Raw genomic sequence first — 22,249 nt, 5'->3', positions numbered from 1 at the left:
TCGCATTAATACTCGGGCACAGCAGTGTCTTTGTATTTGTTACTTTGTATAAGAAGGAATGATTTATATAGAGTTGGTTGCATTGACATTCACAAACCCTTTAAAACGTAATCACTTTTTTTTTAATTGGACCAAACGACGAGTTTTTTTATTTTGAAAAGCGAAAAGAATTAGTTTATTCTTTTTTAAATTTTTGAATTAATTGATCTATTAAGGAAACGTTGTTACTACTGATAACCTTAGGAACTTTTAATAATTACGTATCACCGACGTTTCGCAAGACGTGGTTGTAATTTATTCGTTTACAATTCCCAAGACCGTTAAAAACCCATTTGTTCGGGTAATGGATCAGCTTTACCCTATGTAAAAAACGGAAGTATTTTTATACGATCCTTGCGTTTGCTTTTATGGAGCACTTAATTCCTACTTTGCCAGGGGAAAACGTACAATTTCTTCCAAATGTGATTAAAACGAAAGACATTCTCACGTGTATACCTGTCTCATTTCAGTAGGAAAATATTTGGATTTTCCATTTACAAAATAATGAAAGATTATAACTGAAAATAAATAGTCGAATGTAATATATGATGTGCGTGTAGTTATAATGTACATACATTATTATTATTCGTATTTACATTGCCTATATTCTTATCATTATTAATTTTAATTTAGCTTCTACAGCTGCAGATGAAAGGTCTAATAATTTGATTATTACAATCATATGTATGTCAGGATGTTTGCATACATTGCGTTCAGATCGACTTTTCAAAATTAATACGCGATAACAAATTGACGTTCGAAAAGCTTTTTATTTCTAGATAATTAAGTTGTAACGCTGATTTCTAAATTTACGTAGAATTGTATGACTATTATTAATTTTACTATTTCGTAAGTACTTAGCATTTAATTTTTTAAACATTTGCATAGCTGTGATTGATCTAAATCGTGACATTTAAAACTGGATATTTAAATCATACATATACATATATTAATTTTAATACATGATTGTAATATGTTATTAAATAAATGATTTAAATTTTGATAAATATGTAGTTTTTAAGCTGATCTATCATTGGTATACAGGGTAATAAAACTGAGATCTAAGACTTTAAGTGGCCCGTAATATTCATCGAGAGCAATAAGAGGTACTTGTTGCTTTTCTAATCTACGGACTTTTTCACATTTTTAAAACTGGACGTTGGTTGTAATAAACTGAAATTTATAGCTGGATGACGTAAAATACTGCTATTAAAATAAGAAAAACAAGTATAAATCTTCTCACGCATTATGTTTATAACTACTTATTGCATAAAAATTTAACGACAAATTCGTGCGTTTATACTGTATACATTCCACTGAATTCTATTTGGAGAACTTCAGTTATTAAATATTGAATCAATAATAAAATGTCCATTAGTCTCTATTACTGTCTCATCGTCCCACAAGCTTTTGGGTATCATCTAGGTAGAATTTTTGTGGTTTAGACGAGAAATATTCTTGAAGCATATTGTGCACTTCGTAGGTTCTGAATCTTTTGCCATTCAGATAATTTTGTAAGGATCTAAAGAAGCGATAGTCTGATGGTACCAAATCGATGAATATGAGCGACGCTTCATAATTTTTCAGTTTAAATCCATAATTTTCAGTCGTAAGACTTATATCGCTCATTTGTTGCAGCATAACTCGAAATTTGTAGTTTTCGAAAAACAGGAAAAACTGTTGTTCCTTGTACTTCTGCTGGTGGAATCCTACAAGTGAAGTTCAAAAATTTGCTATGAGAGGGTAGTTGTGTCGCTATCGCATCATTACGAAACTACATATAACAGTTCAGACATTCAAACTCGTTTTCGTTTGATTGTTGCGGAAATGAGCGATATGCGATATACCCGGAGAAAAATGGAGATATACGCGATTTGTCGTCAGATATTCGGTTCACTCATTGCAATTGTTGACAATAAACTTTTGAATGACTTGGTGTATGACTTATGATGGTGGTGGTATGACTTGGTTGGAAAAATTCATAATTACGTAGCAAAACGATGCAAAGACATTTGTTCAAAAACACATGAACATTTTATCCAATCTATTCTAAATATGCAGATATCTTCTTATTCATTCAACGGTATCTGCAATCAATTCCTTAAGAGGATTTTTAGTAAATTAGATGGCGCTGTGTCTTGACGCAAGCGGTAACTTCAATTTGCTATACTGCGAATGAACTGAATAGATGCAACATCGTATAAAAAGGAAGAATGTTAACGCTAATTCGTAGTTGCTGATGTAGTATCTCTTTCTAAAATCTTCAGTTGTTGCTGACGTAGAATGCAGTCTGTATACACATAATTTTTTTTATATTTTAACTTTTACAGCCGGTCATTTTTTTCATTTTTCCAAAATTGTAGTCAAACTACAGTCTTCAAAAATATACTACTGCACAAAAGCATCTGAATACGCATATTTTTTGTGGTTTTATCGTAAATAGATAGCGGACTTTTTGTGCTTACTCATGGGAAATTTTCAAATAGATATCAACCAACTAAAATATAATAACTTGATCGTTATTTTCATTTATAGAAGTATATAAATACTAAATACTATATATACTACATAAATACTAGATAAATAATAAAACATAATATTGATAAACAACGTTGTTCACAAGCTTCTTTAATTTAATAGAAAAGTAACTTGAGAAGGCTGCAAATAAAATTAATTACTAGTTAACGGACTGTGAATGCAATTATACAAAATTCGAAGATGCAAAAATACACAGAATATACATAATTATATAACCTACCTATGGTAGAATACCAATCTGTTATAATTTCTGGCAGCTAAAACGTATCTCTATTCAACTTCTATTTCTTATATAGTCTCTACAAAAGTATAAATTTGCCTAAAGATTAGCCGTCCGCTGATTAACGACTGATCGCTCATTTATACGCGCCAGGTCTAATGTCTCTCCGCCTTTTAAAATAGATGGTATCTTCCTTTCGAAAATGCGTGACAAAAAGCAGGATTTTTTTTCTTCAGACAAATGCATTTTTAGTTATGACTGCGAAGCGTAATATCAGAATAGCAGCGAGAAGAATTTTATGAATATTAAAATATTGCGCACCTAAGTCACACGCGAATGTCTGTCGTGAAAGTTAACTGAGCGGTGTTGGATAAAGGATAAAATTCGATCATCGCTTCGGCGATGTGGCAATATCGCGGCTGAAGTGGCGGTGAAAAAAAAACACTGTAAATTACTGTTTAAGCGGATCGAGGGTAGAGTTATATTGAGCATATCCGTGGGAGTAAAAAAAAAAAAGAAAAAAGAAAAAAGAGCAGAATGAAAGAAAGGAATTCGACGGTGCTCGTATGTGCAGGCCGCAGTTTTCTACCCTACCCACACTCGGATATTTCCTAGCTTTTATTGCCACTTTTACGGAAAATGCGTTCAAGAATATAAAGAAAAAGTCTAGGGGCGCGTACCGGAAGAGGGCCACAGCACTTACTTACGCGCATGTACTAGTACCTCGGAATACCTTTGCCTTCAGCCATTCTTCAAATTTCACACGCTTCCTTCGCTTTTTCGTAATTTACAAGCCGTTATAAAGAGCTGACAAAAAGAAGAATTCGTTCGTGAAATATACCGAGTGCCCCGGCGCAAAGCCACCTGCCAGTACAATAGAGCCTGCCTTATCCGAACTAACAGATGGACAAATATATTCGAATAATACGAAGGACGTTCTACAAGTGTCAAATATTCTAGCGTCATTACCTCAGGGAGTAAATGTCGTATTTAAGAATACGATAATACCAAAGAAAAATTATTTGCAAGTTCTGCAACTTTTAATTTAACTTTTCCCCCTGTATCTTATGTAGTTTCTTACTGAAATATTCATGATGATATGAAAAGTGAAGATTTCTTTGGGGGAAGGTGTTTTTACCCCTAGGACCGTTCTTTAGCTGAGAAAAGAAACTGTCCCGTTATTGGTATCACACGGACTACGTCTGTGAGAAGTTTGAAATTTTCCTGTATATTCGACTTCCGTACTTTGCTAACTTGCCAAGTTACTTAATTACCGACTAACGGTAACTAAGTTATAAATTGCGTTTATTCTTTCTCTATAGTTACTCTTCGTACTACAATTTTTTGTATCCAGTGATAACGAAATTGCACTCTACGTACGTACTTCGCGCTGCGTCCAATATTGCCTCGCAACCTTCCAATAAAGCGTTTGCAACAAAACTTCATCTTTAAAACATTTTTCCTTATTTTCACTTGTAAATCGCGCTCCTAAAGTTAAACCGGAAAAAGTAGGAAACACTGTGCATACTATATCTAGCTTCTAAGCGTGTTCGGATACTTTCGTGAGCCATCATGTACGTAGACTTTCGTGATCGACCGTATATCTGTCTGTATAGTCTGTATTGAAATCGAAGCTTGTCGTGTACGTATCTCGAGAGTTTCATCGGGACCAGGAATCCAGGAGCTCGATGTTCTCTCCTTACAGATATATAGCACTTATTCCTCGTTCGATGTATCTATTGCTCTGGCCCAAACATTGTCGGCTCGCTCCAAATAGATCCTCTATCGTTTACACAATATGGGAGGTAATTAATTAAGAACATTTGGCAAAAGTGCGTTGTTGTCTGGTAACAATCACCGGCTCCGACAAGGAGACGAGTTTTAATTAAATTCATGCAACAAGAAGAATAGAAAGAAAAGATGCCTTGAGGAATGCTAATGCGACGTTCACACGCGCAAGTTGAATAAATCAATTATAACCAATTAATTGGCCTGCGTTGTTTTCACATAGGAATATGTTATGAATAGTTATTATATGTTATGAGAATATGCTATGAGAGGTATATGAATAGAAATATGCGTGAAGATTAAAAATTCCGGGTGTTTGGAATTTTATTTGGAATTTATTTTTATTCGACAATTTTGTGTTATTCAAATTATCTACATTATCTCTAACAGTTTAACTAACGAATCTCTTTGTCTTTGACGCGAGAATTTTGAAAACTACAGCCGTCTGGTTGCAAGCGATATTATACTAAACGTATGTAGTTTCCAATGAGTATACAAATTTACTTTTCCCTACTTAATCTTTTAATGAACCATTTATTCCATTTTTCTGCCGATTCCGTAGAGAGTAAATGGCACTTTTAATTACTAATCCATCGCCAATTCATATATTCTGATCAAATTCGGCCGATTAATATTCAAATTTAATTTATAAATTACAACTCCAGCGAAACGTCCAGATACGTTTGAACAGTAGTGGCGTGTTTATAGATGCGAGTACACTAGCACATTGTGTTTGATTAATGGAGAGAAAGAATGGTCGGAAATCATGGTCGAACGAATTTCCGATTCCATTTCCAATTACAAACCTCTCGACGATGAAATTTAACGAGCGTGTTATCCTTTTCACGTCTCACCCGCGAATAATTTCTCTGTTGTTGCAGAACAGCAACCATGTTATTGTCCGCTTTGGAACGCGAAACAGAGAGTTTTTCAATAATCTGTTTATTAAGGTGGTCCATGAAACGGGAAAACGGTTGTGACGTTTAACGTTTGATTCTACCCGTGCGACTCCAGGCGAGAGATTCGTGAAAGGATATATCGTAATCATTTCACGTCCAGCTAATATCTGATAGATAGAGGTTAGGTTGGGGTTAGGCTCGGCGGGTTAGGTTCGTGGATCTTGAACTTCAGCACGCGCCCAGATTTCATTGTCTATTTCTGCGTTGTTCGAGTTGTAAAAAAATATTTAACCCAGGCAAATTCGCTGGGAAGTTTTATTGCAAAGAATTAACGACTTGATGTAATGAAATAATAACAGAATAATTTAATTAATAGATTCACGTTACAAACACGAGGAGAAGGAAACACATGTCTCGTAAGAGACATTTAATTGTCCATTCAACGATAGTTAGTACATTTTGAAAAGAAGATTTTAAATGCCATTTGCTCGATTTACAATTCTTTTGTCCAGCGAACCTTTTTTTCTCGAAGTTTCGAAGCAAGTTTGAACGAAAATAGACGAAATGCTTTCTGGAAAGTTAAAATGAAAATTTTGTTTCGTTTTTACTAAGAAACTTTTATGTTTAAAGCAACTTAGCACGTTTTTCTACCATTTGTATTTTCACATTTTTCCATATTTTCCGGATCACTCCGCGAATTAAACATTCTGCTATTATTATATTTTCTACTACAACTTTTTAAGGGAATATTCCGATACATAACCGTCTTCGATATTTTAGTAAGTTGGTGGGGTATTTCGAACAATGATTAATTTTTTTCTTAAAATGAATATTTTTCTACTAACGGGGAGGGAATATTTTACGGGGAGGAACTAATTTATTATAAATTTCAGCGTTTTTAAACTAGAATGGTAAATTTTGCAAAAGCATCGCAGTAACTTGACCTTCTTTATACCAAATGATTTCACGATGATGTTATTTCAATTGTGTCGTAAAATTATCCAATCTAAACGGATAAGATGTAGAAACCTTATTGTTTGTTTTATCACAGGCTATATTTTGCGCGAGAATCAGAATCGATAGAACAACTTCCACATTTCGATATTTAAATCCACTTTTGAGAAAAAGTATGTCAATCATACTCAACGTTCCAAGCGTTTGCTTATAGTCATTGACATTTAACGCTTCAATCTATTATAGTTCTATTAATCTTAAGTAGCGTTCATCTGGACCACAATCTTTCAATTGAATCGCATCGAGTGTCCAAATATTTGTGCACGGTAGTGTAGGTTTCATTTATCTGTATTTATAAAAATATGAATTTGCATAAATGTCCGCAGTTTACTTATCGAATTAATACGTGTAATATCGTACGTTTAATAGACAAGTTTGTTTCTTATTTAACAGGTGCTGAGATTTTTATTCCACTTTATTTTACAATGACCATAATCCTATTATCTGATAAATTATCGACTATAAAAGGATAGAACGTAAAAAGAGTCCTGTTCGTTTTATCATAAATTATGTTATATAATAACTTTGTTATTTCAATATTTATCTCCTTAATTCACTTGCATAATATTACTATCGTCTTGTTGTCAATTTTCAGTGAGAATTTCCAGATTTTCCAGAATTTCCAGACTAAAACCTCCATGATGACCGTCCCGGCTGCGATCGAGAGGGGCCCGGGAATCGGTATGAGCGACACACTGGGCCTCCCATAACGAGGCACAACTAACGCGATTATAACGGTAAAATTTCAGACGAATCCGAAAATGTGTGTAGAGAAGTTGCAAGATACTTATCGCGAGCATACACTTCGCCAAGGTCACCAAAATATTTAATTAAATAGTCAATCATTCACTGTAGTAATAAACCATGAATATGTAGTTTAATATGAATATTCAACACCGCAGTTTATATTGTAAATTAATATTTCACTATGTGTATGTTTGCAACAAATATCTTGTAATTCCTATATACATTTTCGGATTGGTTTTAAACTTTATTGTTATAATCGCGAGAGCCGTGTCTCGTTACAGCGCTAACAAAATTTCAAAAAGTCCCGTACAATGTACATCTGATATCTACATAAGTAAGTTCTGTGGTAAATATTCGAATACTTTCGTAGGGAACCGTGGAATTTAATAAAAGAACGTTTCATTGAAGAATAATAACGTGTACGAATACTTTTTTGCATCAGCTATCATACTTATTATAATCTTTCTCATATATTTTTCCTACAGCTATTTCGTGCAAATTGCATTTTCATAGCGTGAGAATATCGTACCTCTAAGTCTGGAATTCGGTGATCGACGAGAAGTAGGAGAGGATGATTATCCCGAGACAATTCTCTTTCATCGTACACGTAGGATATGGGTTGACATTTAGTCATAGCGACAAATAATAGAGATAGAAGCAGGCTCATAAGCGTCATTGTGTCTGCAAGCACAGGAAACGAATGTATCTGAAACAGAGTAAAGGTAAATTTTCATTAAACACTATAAGCCTGGTAATCGTTTCATAGGAAACAATTTTCAAAGTGTTTTATTAAATTTATTATGTAAAACGTGTTTACTATAGCGACCAGATGTTTAACCAAGAGAGCTTTTGAATGTTAAGGCTTAACCATCGCAAATTATCAATACGATCAAGGTTTTAATAGGTGGAAAGAAAAAAAATTTTGGTTTACTCAATTTTTTATTAAAATCACGACGAGGAGTAATATTTTGGAAATTTTGAAGAGGATAAAAAGAGATAAATAACATTTTAATTTGTTTGTTGATGTATCCAATTTTCAATTATCCAGACACGTAGGTAAAAGGTTCTGTTAAATTTCTAAAATATTTAATATTTAAATTTAATTTAAAAATTCTGTTAAATATCGATTTTTCTCACTTATCCCCTTTCAAAAAACTGAAGCAATTTCAATCAAATTTTAACTGAAACTGCCTTTTTTACTAACATCGCTAAATATAAAGTCTCTTATGAATATTTAAAAGAAAAGTTCCATGGCGGATAAAAATTATTCAAAGCTGTAGACAAATGACGAATAATAATTTTGCTTCGTCCAATACTGACGCTATCTCTCTAATTCCTGCATTTAGTATGCACATTAATTTTGTAGAAAATAGTATAGAAATATGAATGGATTAACACCTTTAGATCCCGAGAAGAATTAAAATGAATAAAAAATTTTAATTTGTTACAGGAAATTCGTTTGCTTAGAAACGTTTCGAAAATTTATCGTATCTTTAATAAGTGATTAATAGAGCGTAATAATAAATTTTAAGGGGCAAGAGAGAAAAAGTCACGAGAAAAAAGAAAATCTCCAAGAACGAGGAAAGGATGATATAAACTTCATGTACTGTACAAGATGTTCCATCCAATTTTAACACATGAAATATCGTTGCTATAATTGAAATTTCGTACAAATATTTTCTAGAAAGAGAGTATAATAACTTGTAACAATAATTTCATTGCATTAGGAAGGAGTAATGAAATAAGGAATTTGTCTGTTCAAATGGACTATTCCATTTTATTTATCTGTATACGATAACCACTTCAAGAACGAATTCAAAGATAAAAGTCGATAACGTCAAAGGATCAAGCCGAATTCGTATTTGCAACGTTTTACGAAATATTTCGCGGAATATTACGCACGGTTAGAAAAACGCAAACGAACATTCCAGTTTTATTTTTCCGAACAACTTTCCCCTTCGCTCGATACTGGCCACGATTTTCACTGACATTTAGATCGGCTGATATCGCATTCCGATCGTATCGAATGGCCACTTAAAAAATAACCAACTGTTTATCCGATTAAGTCGGACGTGCGTATATTTTTCGACAAGTCTTTTATGTATCTGTTATATTCTTTGCTGCAGTCCTGGAATTTTCATGTCTCATTTCGTGTCTCATAAAAAGGCTTTTAATGCCCGTGAAAACTATGTTTAGCAGAAAATTAAAGCAAAGAATTACGTATATTAATAATATCAATAATGAATGGTTTATAACAAGAATGAACCTTACTTGTGTTTTCTTTTTTGCAGAATAATCAGAGAATTATTATTTAGTATATTTTACTATTTACTATTTAGTATATTTTATAAATAAAATATTCGTCATATTATACAGTAGATATAATCTATAATCATCTATAATTATATATAATGTATAGTTAATGTCTAGTTGTATATTATTAAACTATTTATTTAATTGTTTAATTACGTTGTTGTATCATTACGCATATACAAGGTGTCCAATTTTAATCTATAAGTGTAAATTACATTTCACTACTGGTAAACTATCCACTCTATAAAGAAAAGAAACAGGAACTGAATGCTTTATAATGGTCTAGAATTACAAATATACCAAACTAACAACATTTATAGAATATGGCGAATATTTTGTTAAAAAAATTGATAACGATAGCTTGGGTTAAAAATTAAATGTACATGTATAAATTTAGTATGACCAATTCTAAACCTGTTTAATACTAAGCGTTGTTTACGCCCGATATCTGCAGCGGTTAGATTTTTGTTAAGTAATTGTTCGTTGATTTTTAAAAAGGATTAGAAACATTTAGTAATCTTTTTATCGATCGGTCGAAGATGGGCCAAGGTTCGATTATTCAAACGATATTATAATATGTTCGTAGCAAGAATCTTCCAATCTTTGCTACGGACATATTAAAATAATCAATTCGAAGCAACCCGTTAATCAAAGCCTTTTTTTTTTCAGTCTTGATTTCAGTCATTCGCGACATTAGATTTCAGGTATGGAGATACTTTCTAACCACGCCTGTTTGTTCTGTTAATATCTGACCGAAAGGTCTTCGTCCTCTTGGCACCCTCCTCTGATGGAAGTGCCATTAACTTCTTCCCGTCATAATGCACGCTATCGTACACATATCCAAACCACGTTCATTTTCTCTTCCCACGATTTTAGTACTTAGCACGAATCATCCAATTTCTGACGCCCTATATGAGCAATAAATCGTTACATGCGCACTCTAACAGCGTAAATCGATAAAAGAAAGCGCGAGAAAAGCTTTAGGATATCGAAGCTTAACTATCGCGAATTATGAGCACTACAAAGACGTTTATATACATAGCAAGAAGGGAACATTTTGATTTACTTAACTCTCTATCAAGATTACCAAATATACCGATACCGTTTACGTCTTGAAAACGATTCGTAAAATGCTCTTTAATTTCATGAAATCTTGTAGTTACCGTTGTACAGCCAGAGATAAGTGCGTTCGTGCAGTTGCTCGTCCAACGTCTTATTTATAGCAAGAAGAACGCGACGCAGGAGCGATAAACGAGAAGGTCAAGTTCGATGGTGAATGAATTTGGGTCGATGTGCCGATATAGTCGTCGGCGATTGTTACGATGTCGTCAGCAGCGTCGTCACGGACGAGTTCATTAACACCGGCGGCTTAATCTACGCCCGGTAATTTAGGGTGGCCGTTCCGCTCTTTAATTACGCTGGTTCGTCACCTGCACGAACAGCTCGCTCCAATCTCTGCTTCCTTGTTTCTATCTTTTTATCATTGTACTTTTAATCTCTGGTGCAGTTTGTAATCTACGAACGTACTCGGAAGGTGGTAATTAATAGTCGAACGAGAGGTAACCGAAGAACTGTTCGAGACTAATACGAGAGAAAGGAAAATTCGACAACGAATGTTAGTGTCAGGTAACGGAAATGGTTTCTAGGTAGATAGAACGACTGAATGGGAACCTCGAACAAGGTTTATAGCGCATTTTACTGCAAGTTCAATTACCAATAAGTGTTTCGTCGATCGTTTTTTAATTTTCGATACACACAGGTCGCAGATTAGGATTCGTTAGAGAATACGATGTAACGCTGAACATATGAGACGAGAAATATGTTAGGTAGTTGTAGCTTATTAATGCATCGCGGATTTTTATGCGTCAATAGAGAATTTGGAAGCGTAGAATTGTGCAGAATGTATATAACGTGGGAAGATATATAAAATATCCAAAGTACGATGCATTGCGTAATAATTGATGCGTGATACAATTTTCTGAGGTGATTCTACGTTTTCAATTACATTCTGAGGAATACGAATGTGCATAAAAATCGGCGACTTATTTATGGAACAGTGTAACTTAAAAACCGTTTTTCCTCAAAATGTGTTAAATGTGTCTTGTTGGAGGTTCCATTCAGTTGATAAGATTTTTCCACTTTGCTAATCATTTGTGTTCTAATGGACATTAAAGCATCATGCTTATCAAGGTGCAATGTCGATGCAAACACGTTTGCATTCTTCGTGATACTTGAATGAGTAATAATTTGAATAACCAACAATTTGCTATTTATCTAACATAATATGTCATATTAGATCGTTGTAGATGGAACGACTAAATTTTTAGTGAAATTTTCAACGTGGTTGGTTAAATTAATATTCGATAGATTCTATGTATTTTGACCATTGCGCGACAAGGTCATAATTATTATCCTTAAAAGGTGTTCACTGAGTTGATTATGTAGCTATAATAATTAAACATAGTTTGATTCTTTAATACTTTATATTTTTTATATTGAGATATTATTGAGATATTAAAATGATGTGGCTCTTTAAATGGCAGCTTATATTTATATTATAGCATTAATCTATCTAGTTGGACAATTCTCTATAAAAAAGTAATCTATTTATATTGAAAAATCACAAGCTGAGATATTTTAACTTTAATTCGTCAAATTTAAATATTTCACCAACATTCGTCTATTAATATTACTAGCACATATCAATCAAAGTGTCCATATGTTTACAAATAGTTACATAGGGCATATTTACAGGACATATTTATGGCAGTCTACAAAAAAAAATATCATTCTACATTTTCGTAGTCTTTCACGTAGATTGAACCATTTTCGCCTCTTTGTGCAGTCAGTGCGGAAACACTCTGTAATGTCGACTATTTTGAGGTTGCATGAAAATGGTAATGTTGCAAAGTTTGTGATAAGTTATATCTGTTATTGAATCGTGTTTCGTTATTGTGTACCAGCCACGGCACTATCATTTTCATTGTCCTGTTTACGAATCATAGCTGCCCATTGATAATGTCGATGCTTGTGCGCTGTTTTAAAGGACAATGACAATGAGCCGTGGCGAACAAGACGATTATAATGTGGCGAAGGGTACACAGATTTACACTTTGTATCGGTACAACTTTCCAGGTTTATGGACAAGGTGTAATCAGCTCTGCTGTTATTCTAGCTTTCTCGTTTTAACATATTGTGTATAGATAACGAGATACATTGTCTACCGTAAGTATTCAGTCACTTCGGCCAATTTATAGCAACAGCACAGAAATGTTAGTGAAATATATAAATTAGAGAGAAACTAATAGGTAAAAATAATACTTGATACAATGACGTTTTTGTAGGATTAGCGAATGATAATATTTACAACGAGACGATATAAACTTAGGACGGCACTTAAAGGAACGCGTTAACGATAATTTGGCAATTGTAAATGTAAATAAATAAAATAAATCTGATGTGGAGAATTCTAAGTCTGTCTAATATTATTTGTTGTTTACGGTCAAGATTTGTAGTGGTTAGATCTTCGTTAAGGATGATTTCTTGAGGCATTTCGCAAAATTGGCAATGATTCTGTCGCAAGCCGCAATAATATAATTAATTCTGTGTAGAAATAACTGTCGTATAATATGTAAAGTTCTCCTTATCGTACAAAAGTTAATGCATAATTGCGATCTTCGAATCAATTCAAAAACGTATACGTTTACGTGTCACGAACGAGCATAGAACTGCAACGCAGCATGGAGAGCAAATGCAGCAGATCAGTCACTTTTTGCCACACAATTTTGTCAAAAGCACGTATGTATTTTTAACGGTTGGAGAAAACAAGAAATTTTGAAACTCGTAAATTTGATTTCTAGTAGCCCTAACGTTTTATTAATTATAGATGATATTTATTAATTTATAGATGATATTTATTTTAATGAAATTCTACATTTTTTACATATTTGGATAACATTTCTCTAAAAATTAATACCGCAGCATAGATTTAAACAACTGTACTCCTTGGCAGAATTGTTGACATTGTCGAAATGACTTTTCATTCAAATAATCGTTGGAACAAAATTTGTATTTTATTTGTAATTAGCTTTTTTATCTTAACCCTTTGCACTTCGAATTTTATTTCAATTTCGTTATCACCAGCTCCCGACGCTTTTAAGTGTTTTATTTGAAATTCGCTTTAACTAAAAAATAAGACAATTTAAATAAATAAAGGAAAAAACAAATTCAGTTTTATTCACACTATTGTTGTATTTTATAATTTTTAAGTGTATGATATATCTTGAAACAATTTCCAGGATGCACTCCTGGTTTTCTTTCGCATGTTTCATAAAAAAAAGTGGACAAGAAAGAATGTCGAGTGGGTCTCGACAAAGGAGCTCCTGAGATAAAAACTGATGTCGAATCACACTCGACATAGGAGTGCAAAAGGTTAATGCTATTTGAATAATATTTGTTAATTTACCAGGTACGAACATAGATATTTGTCTTTTGGTTCCACTAAGAGAAAATATAGTTGTTTATTGATGGCACACAGAATTTCTACCCCAAAATTCTGATGTCACAGTTTAGGTACATAATATTCCTCTCGTACTTTTTAATTTCTATGCTGTATCATCTGATCAAATATTTCAACTGTCCAGTTGTTTCAAAAGTGAATATTTCACGCCAATAGATGTATACGTTATTTTGTAGTAATTTATTTCTCAAATAACACGTTGAAGTTAGCCTGCAGGCAATTATTTTGTTATTGGTGTAATTATTTCCTCATTTTATGTATTCCTTTAATTTAATTTCAAATAAAAAATGCTCTGTCCTGCCCCTTAGATACACCGCGACCCAATGTGCCTCCGCAGGGTTAAAAGAGACCCTTCTTCACCGTACAACTCTCTGCAGAGGACTTTAATTACGTGCTGGCTGACGACAGCCAGAATAGAGGAAGAAAGAATGGGGAATAGGAAAATATTCCACGAGGCAACAGGCGTGAAATTATTCGCAGATGGATAGATCAGAAACAGAAGGAATGCACGATATTCGCCGGAAAACGGCACAGCTTTATCGATTAACAGTGAGATTTTACAAAGGTGTTCCAACTGGAACGTACTTCGGACCTTTGTAGAGCGTGTAATTTCTATAGTTGCGCTAAGCGACCCTTTAACGAGCAAAAAACGTGCTTAATCTCGAAAGGATGATGCGGGAGCGCTTTCTTTTTCACGACAAAGAATGAAATATTGTTCAGCGGAATGCCCTAATTTTTTCAGGAATAAACTCTATCTTTATATCCGCGCAAATAAGAAAAAACTTGTGTATCTATGGCTTATTGCTCGAATGTGGTAAATTTACGTTTGTGTATTTCACGTTTCAATCACGATCAAAATAACCGAATTATTTTACAACGTGACAACATTTACTTTCAGAATCGTTAGAAATTTCAATTATTTTTGAATAATACGCGTTTGAGATTATACGAGGAAATGTGTATTTCTAACGTAGTTGACGACGCTAATGTAACAGAGTGAGAAACTATTTGAGAGATAACGTTTAAAAATGTTTAACCAAATACAAAGTACCAAATAATATGCAAAGTCATTTCATTTAGTAGCTAAATTATGAAATAATTCAAAGAGAAACCATTTGCTTTACTCAAAGGATAATTATTTGCGTATTGCTTGCGTATTTAGAGAATTAATTTAATCGAATCATAATTTACTATACGTAGTTAGATATTCCAGCTATTGAAAATAAGTAAGTGACCGTGTTTGAATATATTTTTGAACAGTATCGATGTATTTAGAACTTTTGAAAGAATATACAAAAATATCGAAATAATCTTCTATGGGCCAAACTTGTTGGTAAAGACAACTATTTAACAATATTTAATAATATTTCGATCTGTGATTCTCTATCAAAATTGTTACGTCGATGAAAAATAGATGATCGACAGGCATTTCTATTTTAAAATAGTTTTAATTCATTATATGCATATTGTATTTTATATTCATACTTCAATAGAAAAGCAAATCTTGCGAATCTATGCACTTTTACCAATTAAAATCAAACTACGTTACAAATACCTTAAGCTAAAGGAACACATACTGCGTACAAAAATTTATGTAAAGTATTAATAAATATTCTTTGATCGTTCTAAGAGTTCTAAAAATTAACGTTAAGAGAAACAAGCCTTTAATATCAAAGCTTCGTGCTTTCATTGTCCAGAATTGTACACAGTAGAATTGATACCCATTAATATCACAATCTATTGATATCACAATAGGATTGATTCGAACACGTCAGAGGATAAATTGTTCATGTAACTGGATCGTTCGTATCGTAGGAATTCACTGATTCTCCCTATTATCTACGAGTTTTCGTTCAAACAACCGGATTCGTGTTTCACCCAAATAATTGGATTCATATTCAGCTAATCGGACACTAAATAAAATTTCGTTCCAATGGATGGGGTTCGGACAAATGAAATCTTGTTTTACATCTTCGTTCGTAATAGAAATATTGAAACGTAGTGATTGATTCAAATTGTCAAAAAAACTATGAATCGGTCAAAATTTGGCATTTGTGCAAGATGAAGCTTCAAAATAGATAGAATAAACGCGTAAAAATAGTTTACAAAGGACGTGCTGTAACCGATGGTACAAGTGAAAAAGGCTGATTCTATTAGGTCGTCTGAAAAGTTTCTTTCGTTTTATAAGGAAATAGTAGATGCACAACATTTTCCGTTTTATATTATTTTATCGAATTACGTATGATCCATTTTGTTCTATCAAAATAAGGATCACAACGTTCGACAGATTAGGTTTCATGTTTGTATAAAGATGTATCGTTGTAAAAGACGTGTCTATAAAAGAAAGACACTTTTCGGACAACCTAATGCATGAAAAAACAAGTCGAAAATTTCTTTCGTTTGTCCATGCCTCTCGATCGCTTTAATTAACCATCTCACTGTCGAATACATATTCTCGTGATAAAACGCCCGATGCTGAATCCGTAAATTTATGAGTTCTGTATAATAAACGCGCATTTTGCAGAACGTATTACCTATTACAGATTGAGCAGTGAAAGGAGTAATTTTACGTATTATATTTGCGAAACATTACATTACATATTTAAATTTTTCGTATTACGTTAGTAGACTGCAGATTTTAATGTGTTTGCATAAAATTTAAAGATGCAAAAATTCACAGAACGAATACAATATAAAAGAATACGTAAAATAGAATATTAGTTGTAATTTCTGATAGGTATATTTCTATTTCAATTTTATCTGTTTACAGTTAGGCGCTATTAGTAAATTATGTTTATAAAGATATGACAATTTGCATAAAAAATCTAATTATTAGTTCTTCTATTATATTCCGTACTACTTAATATCATACATGCTATGCAACAAGTCACGTTTAGATCTTGGATTAACTTCTGTCTATCTCTACCTACTGGAAAATTAAAAATAAATATTTTTCAATGGAGTATAGAACAAGCGATTATTGTAAGGATATAAAAAGCTATCCTATAACTAAGGATACAATTATAGTTTAAAATTTGATATGTGATTCTCATTTTTGTTTGATCAATTAGTTATTTAAAGATCAGAACTTTTTGCAGGATGGTCAAACGAAAATTTTAGTTGGACAAATGAGGACAAATCGTGGACAATCATATTTCCGTTAAAAGTCAATGATAAAGTTCATATACGTTCTCCTATGTATTATTGGAATCTGTAATCGATCGAAAGCTGATCAATTTTCGTTGGAAACATTTTTTCCCACACTATCGAAAAACCCAGAAAAATTGTGGAGACTGATTTTCAACTCATTCTGTATATACCTACGTAAATTATAATTTCTCTTAGCACATAATCACAAAATAAATGAAAATATATCTCTATAAAAGCTACAATATATTACACGTTCACATTTGGCTTCAACTGTTCCTCGTACTTTTACGCTGTTTTTCTATGGATCTTAACGAACTTGCCTCATTTCTCCTGCCTTCCACTATTTCCTTCTCACTCGATACACACACCAGACACAGTAGTTGTCTAATAAGCGTTTTAACGTACCTATTTCTATTTTACAAAGAACACATTTCCTTTTTCTCGTCCTCCAACCAATACCGGTTTCCCTCCTCCGCGTATCCACACCTTACACTCGCGATTAATCCTTGCTTGTCTCCGCTTTCCTCTCTAGATGCCCTGCCCTTTCCACTGTTCATATATATTTACGTATATCTCTTATTGTATTTAGCGTTCATGACTTTATTCTATAGCACCTGGTATCGCAACTCTTTGTCCCTTTCATTTAGAATTTTAGATATACAGAGTGGTTGGTAACTGGTGGATTCTACGCGAAAAAAGAAATCGAAAATATAGAATAAAAATTTTTTTTAATTTTTTTTTTTTTAATTTTTCCATCGAGACAACGATCTACAGTGAGATCCGTTATAACGAGACGTGATAAAATGCACGCGTATCGAGCGAAAATTTAAAGTCGATTTCCTCGAAAACAAAGCCTCAAACGAAAAATTTTTATTCTATATTTTCGACTTCTTTTTTCGCGTAGAATCAGCCCCTTTCCGCTTGTACCACCAGTTACCAACCACCCTGTATATATTCTGTTGCCTTAGATTTTCCATTCATAAATATTTTCATCTATGTTTGACTGTCTATCTGTCTTTGCTATATTCTTTGTTCTAATTTTCCCAATTGTCTCTTCCCTTTCTTTCAGACACTCCTTCACCAATATTTCCCTCTCTCTCACTCTGTCTTTGTTATATTCTTCGTCATAATTTTCCCAATTGTCTCTTCTCTTTCTTTTAGACATTCCTTCACCAATATGCTACCCGTTCTTTTTCTAATACCTTTTTTCTACTTCAACACCGAGAAATGATTAGTTGAAAAAATATTTTATCTTTGATCTTGTATAACTTACCGTATGAAAGATAAGGAAAGACAACGCAAGTGTTTTTTATATTTACATTCTCCTTGTCTCTCACACACACAATTTCATGAAAAACATTGAAATATGTTCTAAGGTAAACATTTTCAGATTCGAGTGCCTTGATGTATTTTCGTAGAGTGTTAAAAACCGCATTGAACGGTATACAAAAAAATGTATCTTTCCATTTAAAAAAAGCGAAGGCCAGCTTGAAATTTCCAGGGTACTGTGGCGGATCGGTATCAACAGGACGCCGACAGGTCAAGGCATCAATGCGGCGCAACACCTCCCGGGCGGTCCGCTGGTACCAACCGCCAACACTAGAGGGCTACGACGACAACGAGTCTGTCTAACTCGCTAGCGGTCGAATATACGAGCGATTGATACAAATACCGCACCTAGTGAGACTCCCTCTACGTCTAAGGCAGGGACTACCGGGCATAGCCTTACTGACGAGTCCACCGGTAGTCCCGGGACGAAACGCACGACTCTCTTTTCATCCACCACAGTACGTACATCTAAATAAGATTTGTGATCGTTACAAGATATTTAAGATCGTTTAGAAGATATTTGCGTGGATCGATTAGAACTGGACACCCTGTGTATGTATGTAGCATGCCACAGCACACTATACTGCAAGTTAAACATACCTTATTTTGTCATTCTGCGTCTGTTAATTCATTAATTCTGGACGAGTAAATTAACTTTCTCGCGTATCTACGTAGAAAATTGCGAAACTTTAGATCTGGTCTGCGTTTTGAGGTTATTAAAGCGGATTTCCACGTTCCATCCGCTTTGTATCGGATGCCTCGTTTAAATAACGTCCAACGATAGAGAGATGTGCTTTCGCCATAAGGTGACCAACAAAATAATTAAACGTGGAATTTCATGAGCGAAACGACCTCCTTCCGTCGAAATAACGCTAATTAAACCATATTTTACGTTCTATGTATTGCACGTTCATCTGGCAACCACGACCTAGAAGCTTCTCCCGTTCTTTGTGTTCCTTTTCAATTTATTTAATGGTCGCATAGAGTGCTCTGACCTTTCTCACTTATTTATCTTACAAGCACAATTTCGATTCCAATTTCGATAATTCTATTCGTGAAACGTGTCAACTAATAAATTCTTATAACGAACTCGCTAACTTCCTGCTCCATTGCTCACTTTTAAATATCGCGCAGATACTTTGCCAAAGTCGTTACAACGCCGCGAGATGGTATATTGCGTTGGCAACTAAGTGATTGCGGATTTTGTCAATAGGTGGTATTGTAAAATCCGCAATCACTTAGTTGCCAACCCAGTAATTGATATTGCACTTGGATTTACTTTTTCAGGCGCAAAGCCCTTAGCTTTAGATTTTCTTTTATGAATCTTGCTAGTTGCAATATTTATTTCCCGATGCTCGTCTTTACCATTTCTGGCTATCCCCTATTTTTCTAATACGTTTAACCTAATGTCTTCGTACGTGCGAGTGGAACGCTTGCTTAACCCTTACCTACCACGAGCATGAAAATTTATTATATTTTTATAAAATTTATTATATTGGTAAAATTCAAAACGGATCTGAAAATGTATATATAGAAGTTAGAAATTTACTTGTTGAAAGCACACGCTTCGCGAAGACCATCGAAAGACCTGAACAGTGAACTATTCGCTATATTAATGAGCTTCGTTATATAGTAAGATCGTCTTTGACATTAATTGTATATTTAAGACTATTATTCATACTGTATACTGATATTTTTGACGAATTAAAGATATCTGCTAAGTTGATAGCTTCTCGATATAAATAGATTAATATTTTTTGTATCGGAAATGCCGAGATGAATCGATGAATATATGACAAAATATGTGGTACCATCGGAAAAAATTGACCGTAGCTTTCAAATTTTATTGAAAGAAAACGATCCTAAGGAAAAGTTTTTATGAGTAAAATGCACATGTACAGAGTTGATCACAAAATGTGATCAGCTTAAATTGTTGTGTTGATAGCGGGCCGAAAAATTTCTTTGCCTCGGATAACGGAGAGCTTGAAACTGAATCAAGAAGAGCTTTAAGACGATTATAGTACATTTTGTATGTCAACTTTCTTTTCGGAGTTTTTAAGTAATACAGTAAGTTTCAGTTGACTTCGAGACAGTGAAGTTGATATCGAAAGATTTCTAATCTAAATCCTCTAACAAACAGATTGAAGATAAACCAGACTAAACAATTCAAGAAGTCTGTTGAAAATTCGAATTCGTATTATAAAATTATCTATAGCATGCATGGGAACAAATAACAGGAAATACAGTAATGGTATAAACGTCAAAATTGGTGGAAATCGTGATCGAAAAATGCGATAGATAATTACAGACGAGAGGAGAATTAATTTTGTTACGTCGAATTAAGGAGATTATTGTTATAAAATCGAATGTTGGTCCGGTTAGTGGACAGTGGGTCCACTACACTGTAATGTTTCGCATAAAATAATGACTCTTAAAGATTTTGATAATTTTCCACTACACTCCTCGTCAAAAAGATAGCCCAAGTGTGCTATCTTTAATTTCTCAATGACGCGTGTAAAATTTTTCGTCTGTAACGTATAATATCAAAACATTATGAGCTCAGAATATGCGCTTCGTTGAAAATAATTAAAAATATTATGAGGTTTAGTGTATAACAAAAAAAAATTGCTTTATTTTAAGAATTAATGATAGCACATGTACAATAAGAAAATAATAATCACATAAATTGTAACTAACAATAATTACTTATCAAACATATAATACTTTCTCAGGCCATATTCAAATAAATAAAATATTCCAGTTAAATATTGTACTTAAATATTTAAGTAAACGAAAATAAAAAATATTTCAGTTTTCGTATATGTTTTAGCGATGAAAAAGATATGGGGCTCTTAGATCTTAATCTCTGTTTCAGGGAACGAGACTGAATATCAGAAAAGTGAACGTTTTATTATCCGGAAGTTGCAAAAGAATAATACACACAGGGTTGTACACTTTTAAAGTTTGATACAATTTTCTCTGAACGCCTGATACGTTGGACGACATGTCGCAAAATTTTTATCATAAAATCATAAAATCTACAATGCTTATTACTTCATATGCGACGTGTATATGTTAAAAGAGTTGCGCAAACATTTGGCCCATCGTAGGTGGTATGAATTGAGAAAGACGTAGGAAGTACAGGGGAAATTCACTCTGTATGCAAATTACTTTGGTGGCGAACATCGGGAAATTTTTCACGGTCGGTGGAACCACGGATGCCGCGTAGTAAATCTGCAGCTGCCTTGGAATATCTTGGCGTTATGAAAATTAACTTCGACAGATTATCGGCCGTCTTAATTCGACAGAGATTATACCGAACAGTTTCGAAATCTTCTTTACTTTGCATTTTAATCAAACTTCTTTACGCTTAAATTGCACGTGCATTGTGGTACTGACGGCGGATATCTAAAATATTCTGCATTAATATATGTACTACGTAATTATAATATAGTGTGGGCTTTTATGCGTTTTTATACGAGCTGCTTTTGCTCTTCGACGCGCAAAACTACGTCAGCATATTTTACAAGTGAAACGTGAGAGAAAAATGTCATATAAATGTAGGCTGAAAAATGCTTTATTAAAAAATTAGAAGAAAAATACGCATTAAACAAGCGTTATCTTCAATGCTGTCGAAAGAGCGTATCTGTAACTTTAAATCACAAACGCTTAAGTCAAGTCGTTGCTGCCAGG

The 22,249-nt window shown here is 33.5% G+C and overlaps 1 protein-coding gene across 2 annotated transcripts in view; it reads right to left on the bottom strand.

Moving 5' to 3' along the window:
- The window catches only part of LOC117211414 (diuretic hormone 44), a 77,426-nt gene that overhangs the window by 3,532 nt on the left and 51,645 nt on the right, over nucleotides 1–22,249 (bottom strand). Inside the window, exon 2 of one of the 2 annotated variants that reach the window (XM_033455250.1) lies at nucleotides 7,775–7,951. In XM_033455250.1, the coding sequence (XP_033311141.1) occupies nucleotides 7,775–7,921 (147 nt within the window). In that variant the 5' untranslated portion in view covers nucleotides 7,922–7,951. Of the gene's footprint in view, nucleotides 1–1,587; nucleotides 1,738–7,774; nucleotides 7,952–22,249 lie in introns of those variants that run through there. The other variant, XM_033455251.1, reaches the window with a different exon arrangement.

This window comes from Bombus bifarius, unplaced genomic scaffold (assembly GCF_011952205.1).
Source record: "Bombus bifarius isolate JDL3187 unplaced genomic scaffold, Bbif_JDL3187 scf7180000008233, whole genome shotgun sequence".
In the NCBI taxonomy this organism is placed as follows: Eukaryota; Metazoa; Arthropoda; class Insecta; order Hymenoptera; family Apidae; genus Bombus; species Bombus bifarius.
Note: the sequence above shows the minus strand (reverse complement) of the source record. Positions and strands in the feature narration are given on the sequence as shown.